Genomic DNA, 19,048 nt, shown 5'->3' on the forward strand with positions numbered 1-19,048 from the left:
GTGTCTTAACCTTTTGAGTGCCAACATCTCTGTGAGAGAAGTGCAAAATATCTGCAAAAAATACCATTGTCGCTCACATTAGTTATATAAAACGCAAATGCTTTCAAACACATCCCCTCGCATGTGTCCACTAGCAGGAGAAATCATTTGATGGTCGCCAAAGAGGGGGAAGATGCTGATGTCCTGTGACGCCAGCTGCCCACCCCCTGCAGGCATAGGCCATCTGCATTCGAAGGGGCGTTTCCATGGTCCATCCCCGTTTTCCGCCTCTGTCCAGCCCCAGCCCTCGCACCCTGCAACGAACGGCTTAGCAAGTATGTAACTCATCAAAGCCGTTCAGTGTCGGGGGTTTGCACATGTGAAAACACCGACCATCAGGGCTGGGGCCAAATTTGGATCACACCGAGTGATCCTGAATCAGCCTCATTATACAAGACCAATGACCTGGCAGATGCCACATCTGTAGCTACTATACAGGCCTCTTTCTCTGATGGCTAATGTACACAGAACAGAACCCATACTCCCCATCTCTATTGTGCTCTTATATTGTGTGGCTGAGAAACAGTATACTGGTTTTCTTGCAAGGGGCTGATTCCAATTTGGAAACAAAGCAAAAAAAGTGCCAAATAAATTTTCATATTGGCAAAACCATGTTGCACCACTGTTTGAACATATTTAAAATGTACAGAGAGATTTACATTTGGATAAAGTGTTTCCAAACAGATCTACTGTTATTTGCTGAGTAAAAATAAAGCTGTCCCGTAGTAGATTGCAGCAAGGCAGATGCCGATATGTTATCCAGATATATCAGTACATCTGGCTGTGTGTTCAGCTGACCCAAAGACCAAGCAATAGCTTGGCAGCAACAGCCAATGAATATAAAGACACAAATAGTTGGTCATATTCAAATGGCTGCTCAGAGCTGTAACTAGACATTTTGGTGCCCTGAAGCTGAAAAATGGGATCCTCTCCACCCCAAATTTGAAAAAGGGCTTTGTGGGGGAAGGGCATGGCCACAGAATAGTACACATTACACCACACAGTAGTGTCCGTTATTCACATTAAACGGTAGTGCCTCTTATACACATTACAATAGACAGCAATGCCCCTTATACACGTTATGCCACAGTAAAGCCACACCTTATTCCTCCTCCTCCTCCTCATTCCTCACGTCAGTTATTTCCTATTGCAATTACAGACCTTTCTCTGGCCCTGTGGGCTACCTTTCTACAATAATGCAGATCTCTAGCGCACCCGGCAACACGCCCGGTAATCAGCATAAGCCTTTACACATTCTTGAGCTTAACTCTGGACTCCTGTGAAAACTAGCTAATGGGAGTTGGGGCAGGCTTAGAAAGACTGTGTTAAGGCTTATGCGGATTCCCAGGATCTGCATGGTCCTGGATGCGTACAGCTCTGCCGATACACATATATTACATACATGATAATATGTATGTGCTAAGCAATCCCCCATCTGCACTACATGGTTAGCACAGCAGCCGCCACTGAATATAGTCTAAAGTAGAGGTTCCTAAACTCTGGGGTATGAAGCAGTGATAAGGGAGGAGAAGCCAATCAGCTCCTAACTGTGCCTTTTTAAACCCAGCCTAAACCCTGCCTAGCAAACAGGTAGACACCACCCTGTTGAACGCATGCCAACCCGCCAACCGAATCCCCGCACTAGCATGCGAGCGGATGTGTACGCTTACACATCTGCCCGCATGCAGCCACACAAAGGAAAATTAATTCCATGGCCGCACACCATCAAATTATGTTTTCTACCTTTGTGGATAAAAGGGAGTCTATACGGAGATGACCAAAATGGGGGCAGGTGCTGACGTCATGTGATGTCAGCCGCCTGCTCCAAGCAGGCATCAACACACCTGCGTTTGCAGGGGTGGGCTCATAAAATGCTGGGCAGTCCCCTGTGTTCACCCCATATCTGCCTATTCTGGTGTAAACGCCCCAGCAAGTTTGAAACTCGCCAAAGGCGTTTGCTCCCTGGGCTTGCACTTGCGCATATTCAAGCATGCGCAAACCCCAACAATCACTTGGGGAGCGAATTGGGCCCAAATTGAGCAGGTTTGAATTGCCCCCTTTGTGAGGAGAACATAAACGGTGTGAGAACCACTGGTCTAGAGACGAAACCAGACATTCTGTAAAAGGCTCTATCCTAGGGAACATTGTCAGCTAAATCCCTCCCTGACAAAAACACATATGCTTGAAAATAATGATTCACTTCAAGAAATACAGCAAAAAAAAATAAAAAATATGATCTATGTTATATATACACACATGTACACAGTTCTATGCAAAGGCTTGAACACCCCAGGTAAAATTACATATTACACGGATTCTTTGTTTTATTGATCATGTTCTCCGTAGTAAAACAAGTGTAAAAACAAACAGCACTTTATGTCAATACTTTAGAACGCTAACCAGTTTTGACGTGTGGAGTTGCCATTATCACAGGCGAAGGCTTAAATAATAGCATCTCAGCAGACTCAAGCCGACTTTGTTAAGGGTATATTGAGAAAAACAAGTGAGGGCTAAAAGACATGAACTGAATGAAGGATGATAGATGCTTTACACAGACATGTAACCAAGAAGAAACTGTGAGGTTGGAGGTAACAATACAAAGGACTGAAACAATAAATAAAGATAATTCATTATGCTGACTGTAAGTAATTTACGGAACGCATGCAAAAATTAAATCTAATTTTGATCAGTCAGTACTAGAATACACAAAAGAAAAAGAGGTTTGTAAAACATTTGCATGATCTCAGCACACAGAATAATCACAATAGAGGGCTGACAATTATAATGCCGGTCTTTCTTATTTAGGTACTGCTGGATCTTTCATATTTTCTATCCTTATAATGCCAACTGTATCATATTGGTTATACCCTATACTATTTGATATGTCAGACTTTACAGACATAAGGTTATTATAATACACGAATAGAAAAAGAAAATCAAATTACTGTAGACAGAGGAGACCCTGCATGTGGTGGGTGTATAATAAATGGCCACTAGATGGCACACTCCTTACAAAAATGCAAACATTAAATTGTATGCTGCAAAAGTGTATAGTTTATTAATGTCCCTACTGTTAAGCTGGGTACACATCTATACAATTGTGTGGCCGTTCTTTCGGCCTTGATAGAACGGCCACTGGATTGTATAGGTGTGTATGCTGTCCCGGCTTATGTGGTATGATCGATAACGCTCTGCTTCGGGCGGTCGAATCGTATGTGCAGTTTAATATTCATCCGACCGAATGGTCCCATATTGGAACAAAAGTGCAGTGTGTACGTACGTTCGATTAATAGGCTGGCTGTTCTTGCAATAATACTCTGTAAACAATCATTTTCTTGCAATAGTTTGGACGGGAGGAGATCCAATGCCACAAGTAAAATTCTATAGGTGTGTAATTGCACATCGATTGTAGTTTCAGGACGTTCAATCGGGAGCAGGGTCAATCGAATGCTCGAATGAAATCTAGATTGCCCAGCTTTAGGTGGATATTTTACAGAGATATTCACACACTATACACACAGCTACTGCAGTATAATTATAAGAAATAATGATTATAAGTAAGAATTATTCTTCTATTATTGTCAGATAACTAGACACCCTCGGAAATTACCTGTTGCTGAGTTAATCCTTCTGGCATAGGAGACATTATAGCCTCTGTATGCCTGCAGTCTACATCTATGAATAAATTCAATTCTTCATCCTCAAGACAGGTGGACTTACGATCTAGAATATGAAAATGAGTCAAAAAAATTATTCATTAGAATCACATCATCGTTATCGTAAAAAATACAAAAAAGTAAAAAAGTGAGGCATATGTGCTTTCATATCTCAACTATTACATGTATTCTGTAAATGTAGGATAGCCTTCATAAGATTTTTTACAGCACCCTACAGGTAGCATCAATGCTGGACTTTGACAGTGAATGCAAAGAGGACCATCGTTCACTTATTGAAGGTGTTTAGCATTCAGATGTAGCATGTACCAGAAGAAAAAAGTGCAATGAATATATCAGTTTTGAAATATTTATTAAAAAAAAAATTTGCATAGTCTTTTGGCTTGTCCTAAAACAGAATGCCTACCTTTGAGGAGGCAGGGAAAATGGACTTGTGGGTAGAATGGCAACACATGAAAAGTCGAGCTGTCAATGCTTCCATTAATCTAGTTACATGTTATCCAAATTATTCCGAAAACCATACATTCAAGGAAGTAAAGAAAAAAATTCTTGCTAAATGCACTAATGGGGACGTCTGTAACAGCACTACTGAGGACATGATTTGTAACTGGCACTACTGGGGACATCTGTAACAGCACTACTGGGGACATGATATGTAACTGGCACTACTGGGGACATCTGTAACAGCACTACTGGGGACATGATTTGTAACTGGCACTACTGGGGACATCTGTAACAGCACTACTGGGGACATGATATGTAACTGGCACTACTGGGGACATCTGTAACAGCACTACTGGGGACATGATCTGTAACTGGCACTACTGGGGACATCTGTAACAGCACTACTGAGGATATGATATGTAACTGGCACTACTGGGGACATCTGTAACAGCACTACTGGGGACATGATCTGTAACTGGCACTACTGGGGACATCTGTAACAGCACTACTGGGGACATGATCTGTAACTGGCACTACTGGGGACATCTGTAACAGCACTACTGAGGACATGATATGTAACTGGCACTACTGGAGACATCTGTAACAGCACTACTGAGGACATGATAAGTAACTGGCACTACTGGGGACATCTGTAACAGCACTACTGAGGACATGATATGTAACTGACACTACTAGGGAAATCTGTAACAGCACTACTAAGGACATGATATGTAACTGGCACTACTGGGGACATCTGTAACAGCACTACTGAGGACATGATATGTAACTGGCACTACTGGGGACATCTGTAACAGCACTACTGGGGACATGATCTGTAACTGGCACTACTGGGGACATCTGTAACAGCACTACTGAGGATATGATATGTAACTGGCACTACTGGGGACATCTGTAACAGCACTACTGGGGACATGATATGTAACTGGCACTACTGGGGACATCTGTAACAGCACTACTGGGGACATGATCTGTAACTGGCACTACTGGGGACATCTGTAACAGCACTACTGAGGACATGATATGTAACTGGCACTACTGGAGACATCTGTAACAGCACTACTGAGGACATGATAAGTAACTGGCACTACTGGGGACATCTGTAACAGCACTACTGAGGACATGATATGTAACTGACACTACTAGGGAAATCTGTAACAGCACTACTAAGGACATGATATGTAACTGGCACTACTGGGGACATCTGTAACAGCACTACTGAGGATATGATATGTAACTGGCACTACTGGGGACATCTGTAACAGCACTACTGGGGACATGATCTGTAACTGGCACTACTGGGGACATCTGTAACAGCACTACTGAGGATATGATATGTAACTGGCACTACTGGGGACATCTGTAACAGCACTACTGGGGACATGATATGTAACTGGCACTACTGGGGACATCTGTAACAGCACTACTGGGGACATGATCTGTAACTGGCACTACTGGGGACATCTGTAACAGCACTACTGAGGACATGATATGTAACTGGCACTACTGGAGACATCTGTAACAGCACTACTGAGGACATGATAAGTAACTGGCACTACTGGGGACATCTGTAACAGCACTACTGAGGACATGATATGTAACTGACACTACTAGGGAAATCTGTAACAGCACTACTAAGGACATGATATGTAACTAGCACTACTGGGGACATCTGTAACAGCACTACTGGGGACATTATAATGTAACTGGCACTACTGGGGACATCTGTAACCGCACTACTGAGGACATGTTATGTAACGGGCACTACTGGGGACATCTGTAACAGCACTACTGAGGATATGATATGTAACTGGCACTACTGGGGACATCTGTAACAGCACTACTGAGGACATTATATGTAACTGGCACTAATGGGGACATCTGTAACAGCACTACTGAGGACATCATATGTAACTGGCACTACTGGGAACATCTGTAACAGCACTACTGAGGAAATGATATGTAACTGGCACTACTGGGGACATCTGTAACAGCACTACTGAGGGCATGATATGTAACTGGCACTACTGGGGACATCTGTAACAGCACTACTGAGGACATGATATGTAACGGGCACTACTGGGGACATCTGTAACAGCACTACTGAGGATATGATATGTAACTGGCACTACTGGGGACATCTGTAACAGCACTACTGAGGACATGATATGTAACTGGCACTAAATATGTGCCATTATTGTTCAGCATTCAAATTCAGTGCCTGAGATAGTGCACAAACTTTGTTTCATGTTCTGAATCCTTGTATTTTGTACAAATAAAATAACTTTGTGTGTATTTCATGTGTTTGTACAACATAAATGCAAGATACATCATTGAAATATAAATATATTCTGAAATACGTAATAATCCGATATCCAAAATTCTTTTGGTCCCAAGCATTTTGGATAAGGGATACTCAACCTGTATCTGAATAAACTTTTTTGAAGTTCATAACTAAAGCTATAATTTAAAAATTGATAGAAACAGTGAACTAATTTTCTTCCCTTACCACTATCATCCACTCTTATAGCGCAATCCAAATTTACAACCGCCCCAACCCACAGCAATGTGAAATATCAGTTTGCATAGTGTATACTCTTTTATATTCCCTTTGTTTTGTGTTCAACAAATAAATAATGAAAATTTGATAAATAATGAAAATTTGATAAACCTTATTTGTATGAAGTTTATGAAAAATAAAGTGCTAGCGTGTTCTAGTAATTATCATGACAGTTTTAATCATAGTATATGTAATTATTCTTTTTAGCAGTGTCTTAGTTATAATACATAATAATATAATATAATAAAATCACTGTGGCAGGGCCAGACAGTGTGTGTGTGTGTGTGTGTGTGTGTGTGTGTGTGTGTGTGAAGACTCAGCTAGGGGCAGGGCATGCAGGTGATGTCAGCACACCTGGTAAACGCTGCAGGCCTGACTCTCTCCATCTGGCTGCTGCTATCCAGGAAGGGAAGCAGTGCGGCTGCTGGGATAGATCCGGAAGATAGGGGGACGCTGTTGGTTGGCCAGCTCAGGTCACATGGCGCGGTGGTGTCTCTGGCTGTGGCTGGCTGGGGGCTTGGGTGTCTGCAGTAGTAGTTGGGACAGAGAGCAGATGGGAGCCGGTGAGGGAAAGGGAAGGGGCCTGGGCAAAGGAGCACAGCGCCGGGCAGAGTGGTTGGGCTAGCGGAGCTGACTGTGTCAGCAGAGAGTGAGAGGCCAAAGAGTAACTTCCCTTCCCAGCCAGCATGGGCGAGTATCCTGGGCATCAGGTTCTGCAGTTAGGAGGGGGTGGTGGCTTATTGTGTCGCTGATATCCAAGTGGGGACCCAGTTTCATCTGTACTGTGACAGCCAGCCCCATGTTACTGAACCTTTACTGTCACTTACATCATAGAACTTTTTTCTATTACCAGTGATGCACCTGTGCGAAGCAGGGGTGGGTCACTAGTAAATTATATATCTCAATCATGTCAATAATGCTAGGATGCTATTACGTCTCGGAGGAATCCAGTTTCTTCACAGAACCCACCATATATATGTACATATAGAGAATACTCACCAGTTGACTCTGGTCTGGCCTGGTCTGCTTAAGACCACAAGGAGCCTGCTAGCCTAATAAAACAAACTCTCTGACCTGTGCATGTGAGCCTGTATACACCACAGAGGTTAATCCATGTGGCTCTATCCCAAAACATAACTAGAAGGGACAGCACTGGTCAAAATTCAGCAATGGAAGACCGTCTAAATGTCATGTCATGCCAATACTACCAAACAGAATTGCTGGTTCAAGAGCCTAAACTGCTCAACAGGGAGAAGTACTCATGAAGAGGGGGTGTAGAGGCATGCTTGGCCAGGCAGGAGGCATTGGTACGTACGGGGATGCATAAACACTCATGGAGAGGGGGTGGTATAGGTACACTTGGTGAAGGAAAGGGCAGAGGTACAAATGGGTAGGGGAAATGATAAGTGCATATAGGCACTCATGGGGAGAGGGGTCAGAGGCACTAATGGGGAGTATTGTCAGCTCTACATAGATAATATGGGGTGGGGAGATGATAGGTGCCCATGGGAAGGTAGGGACAGAGGCAGTCATCGGGAGGGGTTGTCAGAGGCACATTTTGGGTATGCAGATGGCATAGGCACTCATGGGAAAGATTTTTATATATGACTCATGGAAGCAGGTGAAGGAGGAGCATTAAGGGAGAGATGGTGGCAAGGACACACGTGAACAACAATTAGTAATGACATCTTGAAACCTATTAAAGCACAGCTACTGCAGTACCACTTTTGGCCATTAGTAAAAGGTTCGCTCTTAGGAAAACGGTCACTGTTCCGCTCCCTTTAATCATAGAATAACCCTTTGAGGTCCGCACCAAAAAAAAAAAGTTTATCATAAATGGATTTCTCAACCGTTTGGTAGAGGCCTATATCTCAAAAACTGCGGGGTCTCATTTTAGAAAACTATTGATTGTTGTTGGTTGTTGTTAATATTATCCTCAGTGAATAAAAAATGCAAAGACATTTTTTTTCCTTGGCTTTTTTTGTGGTGCGGACCTCAAAGGATTAATGTTCATACAGCTATACCTTCATAATCTTCACATTTACAATAGGGTGGGGGGAAGGGTTAGGCTATTAAAAAAAATTTTCATCAATAAACTAGATCAGCAGTTCCCAACCCAGGCTACCAGTACCCCTTGGGGTAAGCAGTGGACTGGTTGGGGGTACTTGAAAATAATTCTTGTAATGGCTTCAGAAGTGTCCCGCTGGCGGAAGAAGTCTCCTGTTGCTGTTCAGATTAACCGCTTTGGGTCACTTCCAGATCCGGTCATTTGGCAGTGTCATCAGCATCTACTTGTGCTTTTGGCCGACCAGCAATCCACTGGCAGCTACACAAAGCCCTCAGATGGATAAATGGTAGCCAGGCTCCTAACAGTGGGAGCAGACTATACTGGCAGCTACAGCAAAGCCTTGCTGAACCTGCACTTTCCAACAACTGACACATCAGCGTTCACCTGCCTCACACTGACACAGGTGGAGAAGCAACGCCATTAATTCTATAGGCAATAGCAGAAACACCGAATACAGTACACAGCCCGAGAACACTTAAGATTCCTGATCGCACACTCCTCTGCTACCTCTCATAATAAGAACAAGCATACGGCTCACTTCCACTCCATTAGTAAATACTGTGGATGTTTAAAATTATAACGGTGGATGTTTAAAATTATAACGGTGCTGCTGCTTATGAATACTTTTCTTATAGGTGGGAGATACTGGTGGGACCATTGGCAAAACCTAGCCAAGCCTCTTGGTCTTAGGTTTTACCCACCACTGATTTCAGTTCAATTGATTTTTAAAGTACAGAAAGTTTACTCCAGTATACTACTTCAGGATTTGCACAATTGCTACTAAATAGTAATACTTTAAGTATGTAATATCATCATATGTAATGTCACATTAATTATGTTAACCATTTCAGAGTGCAAACAGATATTTAACAAATCAGTTGACTGTACCATGCAAAACAAATGATTTTGTTCTGATGTAGGAGCGACCCTTCTTCACAGCAGCCCTTGTTTTTTCTAGCCCATCTTTTGTGCCTTCTTTTGCAGCTTTCATCAGCCTCTGCATCTAAATCAAATAGCACAGCACTTGTCACCATAAAGGAATATGACATAAGATATATCGGTGGAGAGATCATGATTGGAATAGTAACCGAGAGATTCATGCTACATCACCTTCAGTTCATGTTTTTGTTTTAACTGTTGGATCTCTACTCCTCCCACTTTGTTTGTCACCAAATCTTTCATCTTTCTCTCGTAGTGTTGTTTTAAACGTGTTAGGTCCTGAGAAAGCTACATAAAAAAATATAGTATAATCTTTACGAATAAAAAAAAAAAGTACCAATATAAAAACAGTTATGGTTTAGTTCCATTAAAAAAATGGAGATAATGGATTTTGCAAAAAAAAAAAACATTATAGTAAATTCTTAAGTAAAAATGTGGAGAATAATAGAAATCACTACACTTTTCTATATGAAAATGTAAAGCCTCAAACTGGGCAATAAAAACAAAATGGATGGCACCATAAGAAACATTTCAAGGTCTTTTACATAAGCTTTTTATTATCCTCAAAAAACATAAAAATGCCAAGTACATTCTGAGTGCCTACTGTGTAATAAAAGGTTTGCATCATTAAACACAAGTTATTAAAACATAGGAGCACAAACTGACCCATATAACAATGCCTTTGTGTATTGAATTATAATGCTGACATGATATATTTAAATTGGTCAATATCATATAACCTTTTATGGTCAATGGAAGTCTTGACATTTGATCTTATAGATTTTAAATAAGACATATTTTGCTACTACTTTACGTCTTGAATCAGGTTAAACTGAGAATAGTATTTTACTTGAAAAACGGAAACACAATCTGGTAAAAGGATTTCTTGCAAAGTGGTTGGACTATCTCCAGCTATAAAGTGACAAGGTTATTTTATATTTTACACATAATTGCCTACTCTCTCTCTCTCTGTATTTTAATAGTACCAAATTGCTTTGGACTCTCCTGGGAAGAAGTCATTGCAGGGAGTTGATGATGCCAAATTTATTTGAACGGCATCATACAGTAGGCAGTAGCCTACTGGTTGAACCATGCCACAAAATCAAGCGGTGTACATCAGGAGGAAGTAGCCACAATGATGTGAAACATTGTGCAATGCACCCACACCTCCTACCTTGGCATTACCCTCTTTAATCTAATTTTTTAAAAATAGTCACTGGTTAAAGCTGTAGTAGCCTGATTGAGCTTGTGAAAGTTCAATGGTACTTCAAAGTACACAAAACCATTGAAACGCAAGGTGGCCATACACTAATGCAATGTCTTGCAGCAGTATATGGGCCATCAAAATCCACCTTGGGGATAGTCACACGTCGGAATCCCGACTGCTAGGAATCAGACAGAGGGGCAAGCGCAATGAAACCCCTTGCGGGCTCGGTGGCTCACCACCTATTCTATTCTCCCTTATAGGGGTTGTGGACCCCCACAAGGGAGGATAGCCCCTGTTAGTTGGGATCCCTACTGTCGGGTTTTAACAGTCAGGATTCCAACGTCGGTGTAATGACTGCCGGAAGGTCATTCGGCACCCATTTCAACTATTGAAAGCTTTAATACATCTTTGCAGCCAGTACACAGGATTTGTCAGTGGAGATATAAACAAATACACACACATACAATATAGATAGATAGATAGATAGATAGATAGATAGATAGATAGATAGATAGATAGATAGATAGATAGATAGATAGATAGATAGATATTTGGCAAGAGACAAGAATCTTGGGCCAAATGGAACAGTGTGAGAATCAGAAAGTAAGATTTAGGAGGGTTTTTTTTTTTTTAAAGCGGCAATTATTTATACTGGGAGATGATTTGTTCAGTACTGAGGCTCGAGTAAAAAAAAAATTCCATACTGAATTAAGAAGAGGATTCCTCACCATTAGAGCAGTAACATTCTGGAACTCATTGCCGATGGGGGCAGATACAGCAACTACTGTTAATCAGAACTGGATACATTTTTGGCCACTATGGGATTCACATAGATATGACTTACTCAAGTCAGTAGTTACAAGTCAAACAGTTTGAACTCGATGGACTAATGTCTTTTTACAACCTTAATTACTATGTTGCACTGAAAAAAAAATGGTTTTTGCCATGTAATGGATTGGTGCTTTAAAAAAAATAGGAAAACTCTCCCAAAATCTCTCACTTTCTGATTCTCACACCCTTTTACATTTGGTCCCTAGTATGCAAACTAAATAATCTATCAATATTATTGTGCTTTATACTATCATTGATTTGTATACAACATTTTGCACCCGTTTATGATTTTATTCATCAATTAAATACTGATTAGGTCTCTCGATTATTTGACTCTGCCATGTCAAGTTTTTTTTTATTATAAAGAGCACAGTGTCATCGCTGGATTTATTGCAATATTAAAAAAAAGTCAGTAAGTATAGTGAACCCTTGTAAATTATGCTGCCAAGAGGTCGTATTATAGAGGGTGCTACACAGGACCATGTTTCATGGATATACTATAATCTATAAATGCTGCATGCTCCACTAAATTGTGTTTGGATACACCAATATTTTGTATACCATTCCTCAGTACCCCTCTTTCTATACACAGTACATTGACCATAATCTGCCTACTGCACTGTAGTGCTCAGAGTACATATATCAAATGTATTCAGGATATCAGGGAAAAACAATAAGTGGGTAAATGCCTGAGTTTGCAGAAGATGTGGGATACTGGCCAATATCAGAGGTTCTTTTAAAGCAGCAATCACTTGGTTTTGCCTTGTAAAAAGAATGCCGCTTTAAAAAATGTCTGAGATCGGCAGGCATTCCACACCTCCGGCAAACTCATACCCTAATACATATGCCCCACCGTCTTGACCTGAGAAAGTGTTGGACAGTTTTCACTCTATCCCAATTAATAAAAAGACAGGTTCAACCATATTCTGGTAATATTGTACTAAATAAAAAGGATTACACAGTATGTATAGCAGCAACTTTTGCGTTTTATAACACATTGCATAGAACCCCATCCTCCCCCTCCCCCCCAAAAATACAGCCAGCATGTTTGATTTTGTGGTGGGCCCCTCTCCTACACACATAGATGGAGCCATACTGGAGGGTGACTAATAGGAATGAGTGTGCCACTCATCAATTCTCCAGTAGATATACAACCTTATAAATGAAAACCATTACACCAGCATTAATGGTTAGTCGTCACTATAATCAGTGTGGCAGAGCTAAACATATAACAAGATTACACATAGCAGAAATACTGAAAAAAGGTAAATTAAACGTTAATCCAATGTTCGTTTGACTGTAATCCAGAGGGTGAGGGCTCTGGAAGATACATTGATCTATCATAATAATTGATCTGTCATAATAACTCTGTATTACAGAGGCAGGTAATGACATTACCTACCAGAGTGGCTGATGCACAGAACACATGAATCAACAAAATAATGAACCGGCCTGAGAGAGATGTACAATAAATATACTAGTAAACATGGACCCAGCGGTGTCACCTCATGTGGCAGCACTGAGGGGTAGATGTATTAACATGTTTTTTTCGTTCCTTAAATGCCCAGGCCCACTTCATCATGTTATCGTGGTGAAGTCGGTCTGGACGTGGGCTGCATGTATCATATAAGCGACATCCGTTACAGGAGTGCATTATCCTTCCCCGGTGGGGATATGCGTCCTCCCATATCGGATGACAGCTGTGTCTCCAACCATCTAATGCTCCACGCTGCTTGCTGGTCTTTGGCATCTTCAAATTAAAACAGCGCATGCACCGGGTAATGTTTGCATGGGATTCTGGGGAATGGACGGTGCTGTATACCAGGCGCATGCCCTGTTTTAATTTGAAGACGCCAAAGACCAGCAATCGGTGTGGAGCATTAGATGGCTGAAGCACAGCAGCGCCAGATTAAGATGGCGAAGAGGACGGCGATATGGGCGTGCACATCAGCAGTTAATACATTAGATGTACTATTAAAATAATACCTGCGCCAATGAGACACATGTCCCGCATCGCGGGAGTAATACATGAGGGGAAGCGCTATCCCCTGACATAACGTACAGGGATAGCGCATATACCTGATTAGCATTTGTCACATTCTCTATGCTGCACCTGCAGGAGTTTCCCAGCTGCTTTGAGGTTTGGAAAGCAGATCCCACTAGGCTGCACAAGGCCACATTTGATACGCCTTGGAGAGAGATAAAGCAGAAAGAGACAGGGGCAGACGCACTAAGCTTGGAGACGTGATAACATGGAAGGTGATAATGCAGCAGCCAGTCAGCTCCTGTCATTTTCCATATTCAGATTGTAATATGGTAGTTAGGAGCTGATTGTCTGGTACTTTCACTCTCTCTCCACTTTCCAAGGAGGGGGGTATTCAATGTCAGGGGCACGGCTGTCGAGCAAGCTCGACAGCCGTGTCCCTGTCTCGTTCTCGTTTTGCTCGCCTGGAGCTCGGCAATCGGCATTCAATGTCCTGGCCGCCGAGCGGCGAGAAGGGAGCGTGGCCGCGAGTTGACGACGAAATTAGAGGAGCTCCGGCCAGGAACTCCCCTATTTCCGGCTTTTCTCGGCAGAACGAGCCCGACAGGAGATGACTGCGGGTGAACGACAAAAATTGAATACACCCCTTAGTACATCTGCCCCCTAGAGTACCCTGGAATAAAATTGGCACAAGGAAGCTCCTATGCGATGGTGCTCTTTTACTGAAATTAGGGCTCACCTGACATAATAAGATGTAACCTATGCTCTTTTATTTCAGACCAGGCTGAGAGGCTGCAGCGCGCATCGTTAATGATATTAAGTATATTATATATATTAAGATATTGCTTAGAAGGGCCTTTCTAAGCGATAGATTTTAAAAACTCATCTAGTGTGTACAGGGCTATACACAGCCTAAGAGGAATCTTCGTTCAGAAAACCTAAAACCTGATATGCCTATAGTACTTTGATGCTGTTAAAGTGACTCTTCCTAATTTAAACATAACTGAGGAAGAAATTATGGACACTCATCTCCAACGTACACCCAGACCATTACTTAGGGCCAGGCTTTTCCACATCTATTTATAAGATGTATAGGTACTTGTGAGTTATCTGGGCGTCCGATTTTTTGATTGTATGCCTTAAGTTAAGGCATACAATCAGATGCGATGCGATGCGATATCGCATCGCATCGCATGCGACCATCGGATGCGATGACCCGATTTTTCCATAGGAATCAATGTTAAAATGGACTGAGTCCATTTTAACATGGAATTCAATGGGAAAAAGGGGTCCTTTTCATACCCCTACTATCCAAGTGGGCATGGAGTTGGATATAAACCTGTGGCGAGCGTAGCGAGCCACCGAGCCCGAAGCATGGCGAGCGAAGCGAGCCCCGCGAGGGGACGGTATTCCGTGTCCCCTCGCGGGGCTCGCTACGCTCGCCACAGGTTTATATCCAACTCCATGCCCACTTGGATAGTAGGGGTATGAAAAGGACCCCTTTTTCCCATTGAATTCCATGTTAAAATGGACTCAGTCCATTTTAACATTGATTCCTATGGAAAAATCGGGTCATCGCATCGCATCGCATCCGATGGTCGCATGCGATGCGATGCGATGTCCCGATCCGACCCGATTTAAAAATCGGACGCCCGGATAACTCACAAGTACCGATGTATATGTTCTGGAATGCAAGATTTTATTTCTTCCCTTCTAAAAATGGCAGTAGTTCTTGATCTGCTGCAATATTTGGATTAAGGAATTGAGGGGGGGGTTGCACATTGACAGCCACTACCTGGCCCTTGATGGAGAAATTAACATGTTTTACCGATCTGGTACGCACAGCCGCTGACATTGCTATTATGTTGACTGGCTGGTAACTAGTAAACAAATCGAATTCCCTGAAGCAAAGGAAATGCTGCTCACTGGTGTGTATATGTGCAGTGCTGTTGAGACATCCAGGGGGACCAGGTACTGAGGGTGCATGGTGAAATCCAAGAGACATGTCCATGCCCCACAAAATATATCACTGTAAACCACTGTGCACGGCACAGTGAAGCACTGCCACATGCTGAAAAGGTGGCAACTGAGCCAGACCCCGCTGGGCCCATCTGGTGGACCTGGTTAATTAGAACCTGCCCACCCCATGCCCCACCTGCTCCTCTGTATGTGTGTCCACACTTAATCTAAGCAGGCAATATTCATTTAGTTCTACAGTTATTGTATAGTTAAAAAAAAGCTTTATTAATAAAGATTACATCATAACAAAAACAAATTAATGAGTTAAAAAAATCAAAGGCCTGCACTTTGAATTTCTTTTATTTTTCCTATTACTCTTTATTGTGATTCAAGCTAAGATGTATATCAGTAACTATGTGTTCACGGCAACATCACAATTATATTGTACATATGATGCATTTGACAAATGTATTGTAAGGTGAAAGCATAATAAAAAATAATTTATAAAAAAAAAAAATCAAAGGCCAAACATATACTGTAATAGTGTAATGCTATGAATTATGAAATAGTTCTCTATTTTAATAGACTTACATGTCGCTTGTTGTTCCCTCGGAGGAAGAAGATTGGCACTCCATGTTTTAACTCGGAATCACTGTGCTCCTCATAACTTTCAAATTCACTAGAACTCCAGCCATAATCCAGGGAGCTGTTTCCACCATCTTCACCATTTTCCACATCATCGTATATCATTTCTTCAGGATCTAAAACAACACATTGCATCAGTGTGTATCCGAAGTGGAATGATGCATCTATTTCCCATGTTTACATGAGCATAAATTACATACGAAGTCTTAGGAAGAACAGCAGAGAATGAGCATGGCTTGTCCAGAACATCTCCTCTAGCCTACAGTAAAATCAAACAATCACACTGATTTTAAAAATAACAGTGATTATCCTAATTGAAACACCCCAGCACACCTAAATGTACTAAAGAATACAATATGTATTTTAGCTGCATTTAATCTGAAAACATAGATGTAAGGACCTGACTCATTACAGTGTTGGGAGCAGATAAATGTACTTTAGGGATAGAGCAATGCTCTGCAATGTCCTGCAGACTGCGCTTTTTCTTTTTCTGAAAAACAAGGTTACTTCAAGTACAGCATAGACCAGCTGCCAGCAACAGCGTCACAGAGAACTCGTTGGGAAAAACGTGTTTGTTATCAGTAAGAAGATGAGAATGGCTACGTCTGCATAATTTGATAAGGTCAGGCTGATTAAAAAATACCACTTTTATTCAAGGGCCATGTTTTATTATTTCAGTGTAGAAATTAACTACTCATAGTAAATCAAAAATACCAATTTACTTTCTATGTTGCACAATATATACTCTTAGGCACAATATATACTCTTAAAAAAGGTTTACTTCTACATCACTGCTTACAAGACTGTAAACGCGCAATAAAAAAAAAAAAAAAATGGTATCCCAGATTACATTGCATTCAGCTTATCATTCTGTAGGCACAGCAGTCCTCTGAGCATCAAGCCAACAAGGTATGATACAGATCATGATGATGTACAATATTCATTAAGGTAAAAAAAAAAAAACTTTATTTCCCTAAAGGATCAATGTTAATAAACCTCAACTAGTTATTTCCAAAATATACTGTTTATTGTTATGAGTCTTCAGTTTAGGCCAGCTTCAGGCCTGAGTTCGGCAACAGCCAGGGATACCGGCCGAGCTAGGGTGTTTTTTAAAAGCGGCAATAACTTACAAGTAGACATGTGCACCGAAGACTCTTCAGGTTTTATGTTTTGATATTGGATCTCCATTCATATTTTGGATCTGGATTGGTTTTGCCAAAACCACCCTTTCGGGTTTTGATTTTGGACCTGTATTTTTTTCTTGGGGGAAAATAATAAAAACTGCTAAAATTACAGAATTTCCCTTTAATGTAGCTTTCACATCACACTTTTAAAACGGTATATTGCCGTTTTTTTGCCTTTTAAAACGTTTAAGGCTGCAGTGTGAAAGTGTCATAGTTGAAATACCATTTAAAGTTAACTGGTATTTCAACACGTTTAAAAAGCAGAGTCCTACCCGTTTTAAAGCCAATTTAGAGCCGTTTTTGTGCTGTCTGAATGGCACTGAAATGGTATTTAGTAAAAAATAAAGGTTAGAGCACTGTGATAGGCTGTCCCTTGTCTTGTGTCCCTTCCCTGAACCAGGAAATAAGCTGTGGGTAGAAACGTGTTCAGAGGTTAAACGGCTTGACTGGTGATGTGAATGGAACTTAAACTGTATTTTTAAATGGTAATCTGCTGCAATATGAACACTAGACCCGTTTAAAATACCATTTAAAATTACAGTTTTTCAAAACGTTTCAAAACGTTTCATGTGATGTGAAAGCTACATTAATGAAAGTCCAAGGTTGGCCGGCATCCCAAACATCCCCGCTGCCGAACTCAGAGGCTGTAACATTTGGCCATGATGTGTGTCTCAATCACAACAGTACCATACACTGAGTAGCAAATGCACCATATGAGTTTTTTAGGCATTTTCATGCAATGTCAAAAAATTGATCAAATACTTGCATTGTGTTCTAGCTTTGTCTACCTCTAAATTAGGCCCATATTCGCCATTATAGACTACACATTATTAACATATAGGGCACTATTCAATTGCTTTTCACCAGCATTTCAGCTCGCTATCCCCAGGGGTGGAAAGCTGGAATGTGCGAATGTGTTCCTAAACCTGGCCACAATGAGCATGATATGTGCAAAAAAACTAGATCAATTGAATACACCTCACAATATCCCCTTACTTTAGATGTAATTTAACAATTGAATACCACCCATAGAATAATAGTTTGACTTTATCCTCTTCCACTGTCTACTTGTTCCCATCTACCAGTTGTTCCTGAACCGGATAACCCATTCATTATTATGATGTATCTTGAAGCTGCACAGATGTCCAATGCTGTAAATACACACTAATAAACCTTCCTTCCTTACAGCATAGGAACCAACATAGAAGACCATACCTGTAGCCGAATCTGAATTCTCTCTTGGAACATCATCATAAATAACTTCATCTGGGTTTAAATAAAAAAAAAAAAAAAAAAAATACAAATTAGAAAAATAATATGTAAATCCTAAAGGTGCGTACCCACGGTATGATTTATGTTCCGTATGATATTGTATACGATTTCCCAGGAAAGTCCCAGTGGTCAAAAGCATAAGATTTGTGCTTAAAATAACGTACAATGTGCATAAGATATCATATACGATATGACGCCACAGCTGTACTACACTATACTATCTT

At 41.2% G+C, this 19,048-nt stretch overlaps 1 protein-coding gene across 5 annotated transcripts in view; it reads right to left on the bottom strand.

Annotated features, from left to right (window-relative positions):
- The window catches only part of ARHGEF10 (Rho guanine nucleotide exchange factor 10), a 165,225-nt gene that overhangs the window by 88,899 nt on the left and 57,278 nt on the right, over positions 1-19,048 (bottom strand). For 3 of the 5 annotated variants that reach the window (XM_083177361.1, XM_083177363.1, XM_083177364.1), the window contains exons 7-11: positions 18,768-18,818; positions 16,315-16,484; positions 9,914-10,030; positions 9,692-9,806; positions 3,650-3,762 (exon numbers count right to left, since the gene is read on the bottom strand). In XM_083177361.1, coding sequence (XP_083033487.1) covers positions 3,650-3,762; positions 9,692-9,806; positions 9,914-10,030; positions 16,315-16,484; positions 18,768-18,818 — 566 coding nt within the window. The remainder of the gene's footprint in view (positions 1-3,649; positions 3,763-9,691; positions 9,807-9,913; positions 10,031-16,314; positions 16,485-18,767; positions 18,819-19,048) is intronic. The other 2 variants (XM_083177365.1, XM_083177366.1) reach the window with 1 other exon arrangement.

The sequence above is a fragment of the Crinia signifera genome, chromosome 3 (assembly GCF_055691185.1).
Source record: "Crinia signifera chromosome 3, ASM5569118v1, whole genome shotgun sequence".
Lineage (NCBI taxonomy): Eukaryota > Metazoa > Chordata > Amphibia > Anura > Myobatrachidae > Crinia > Crinia signifera.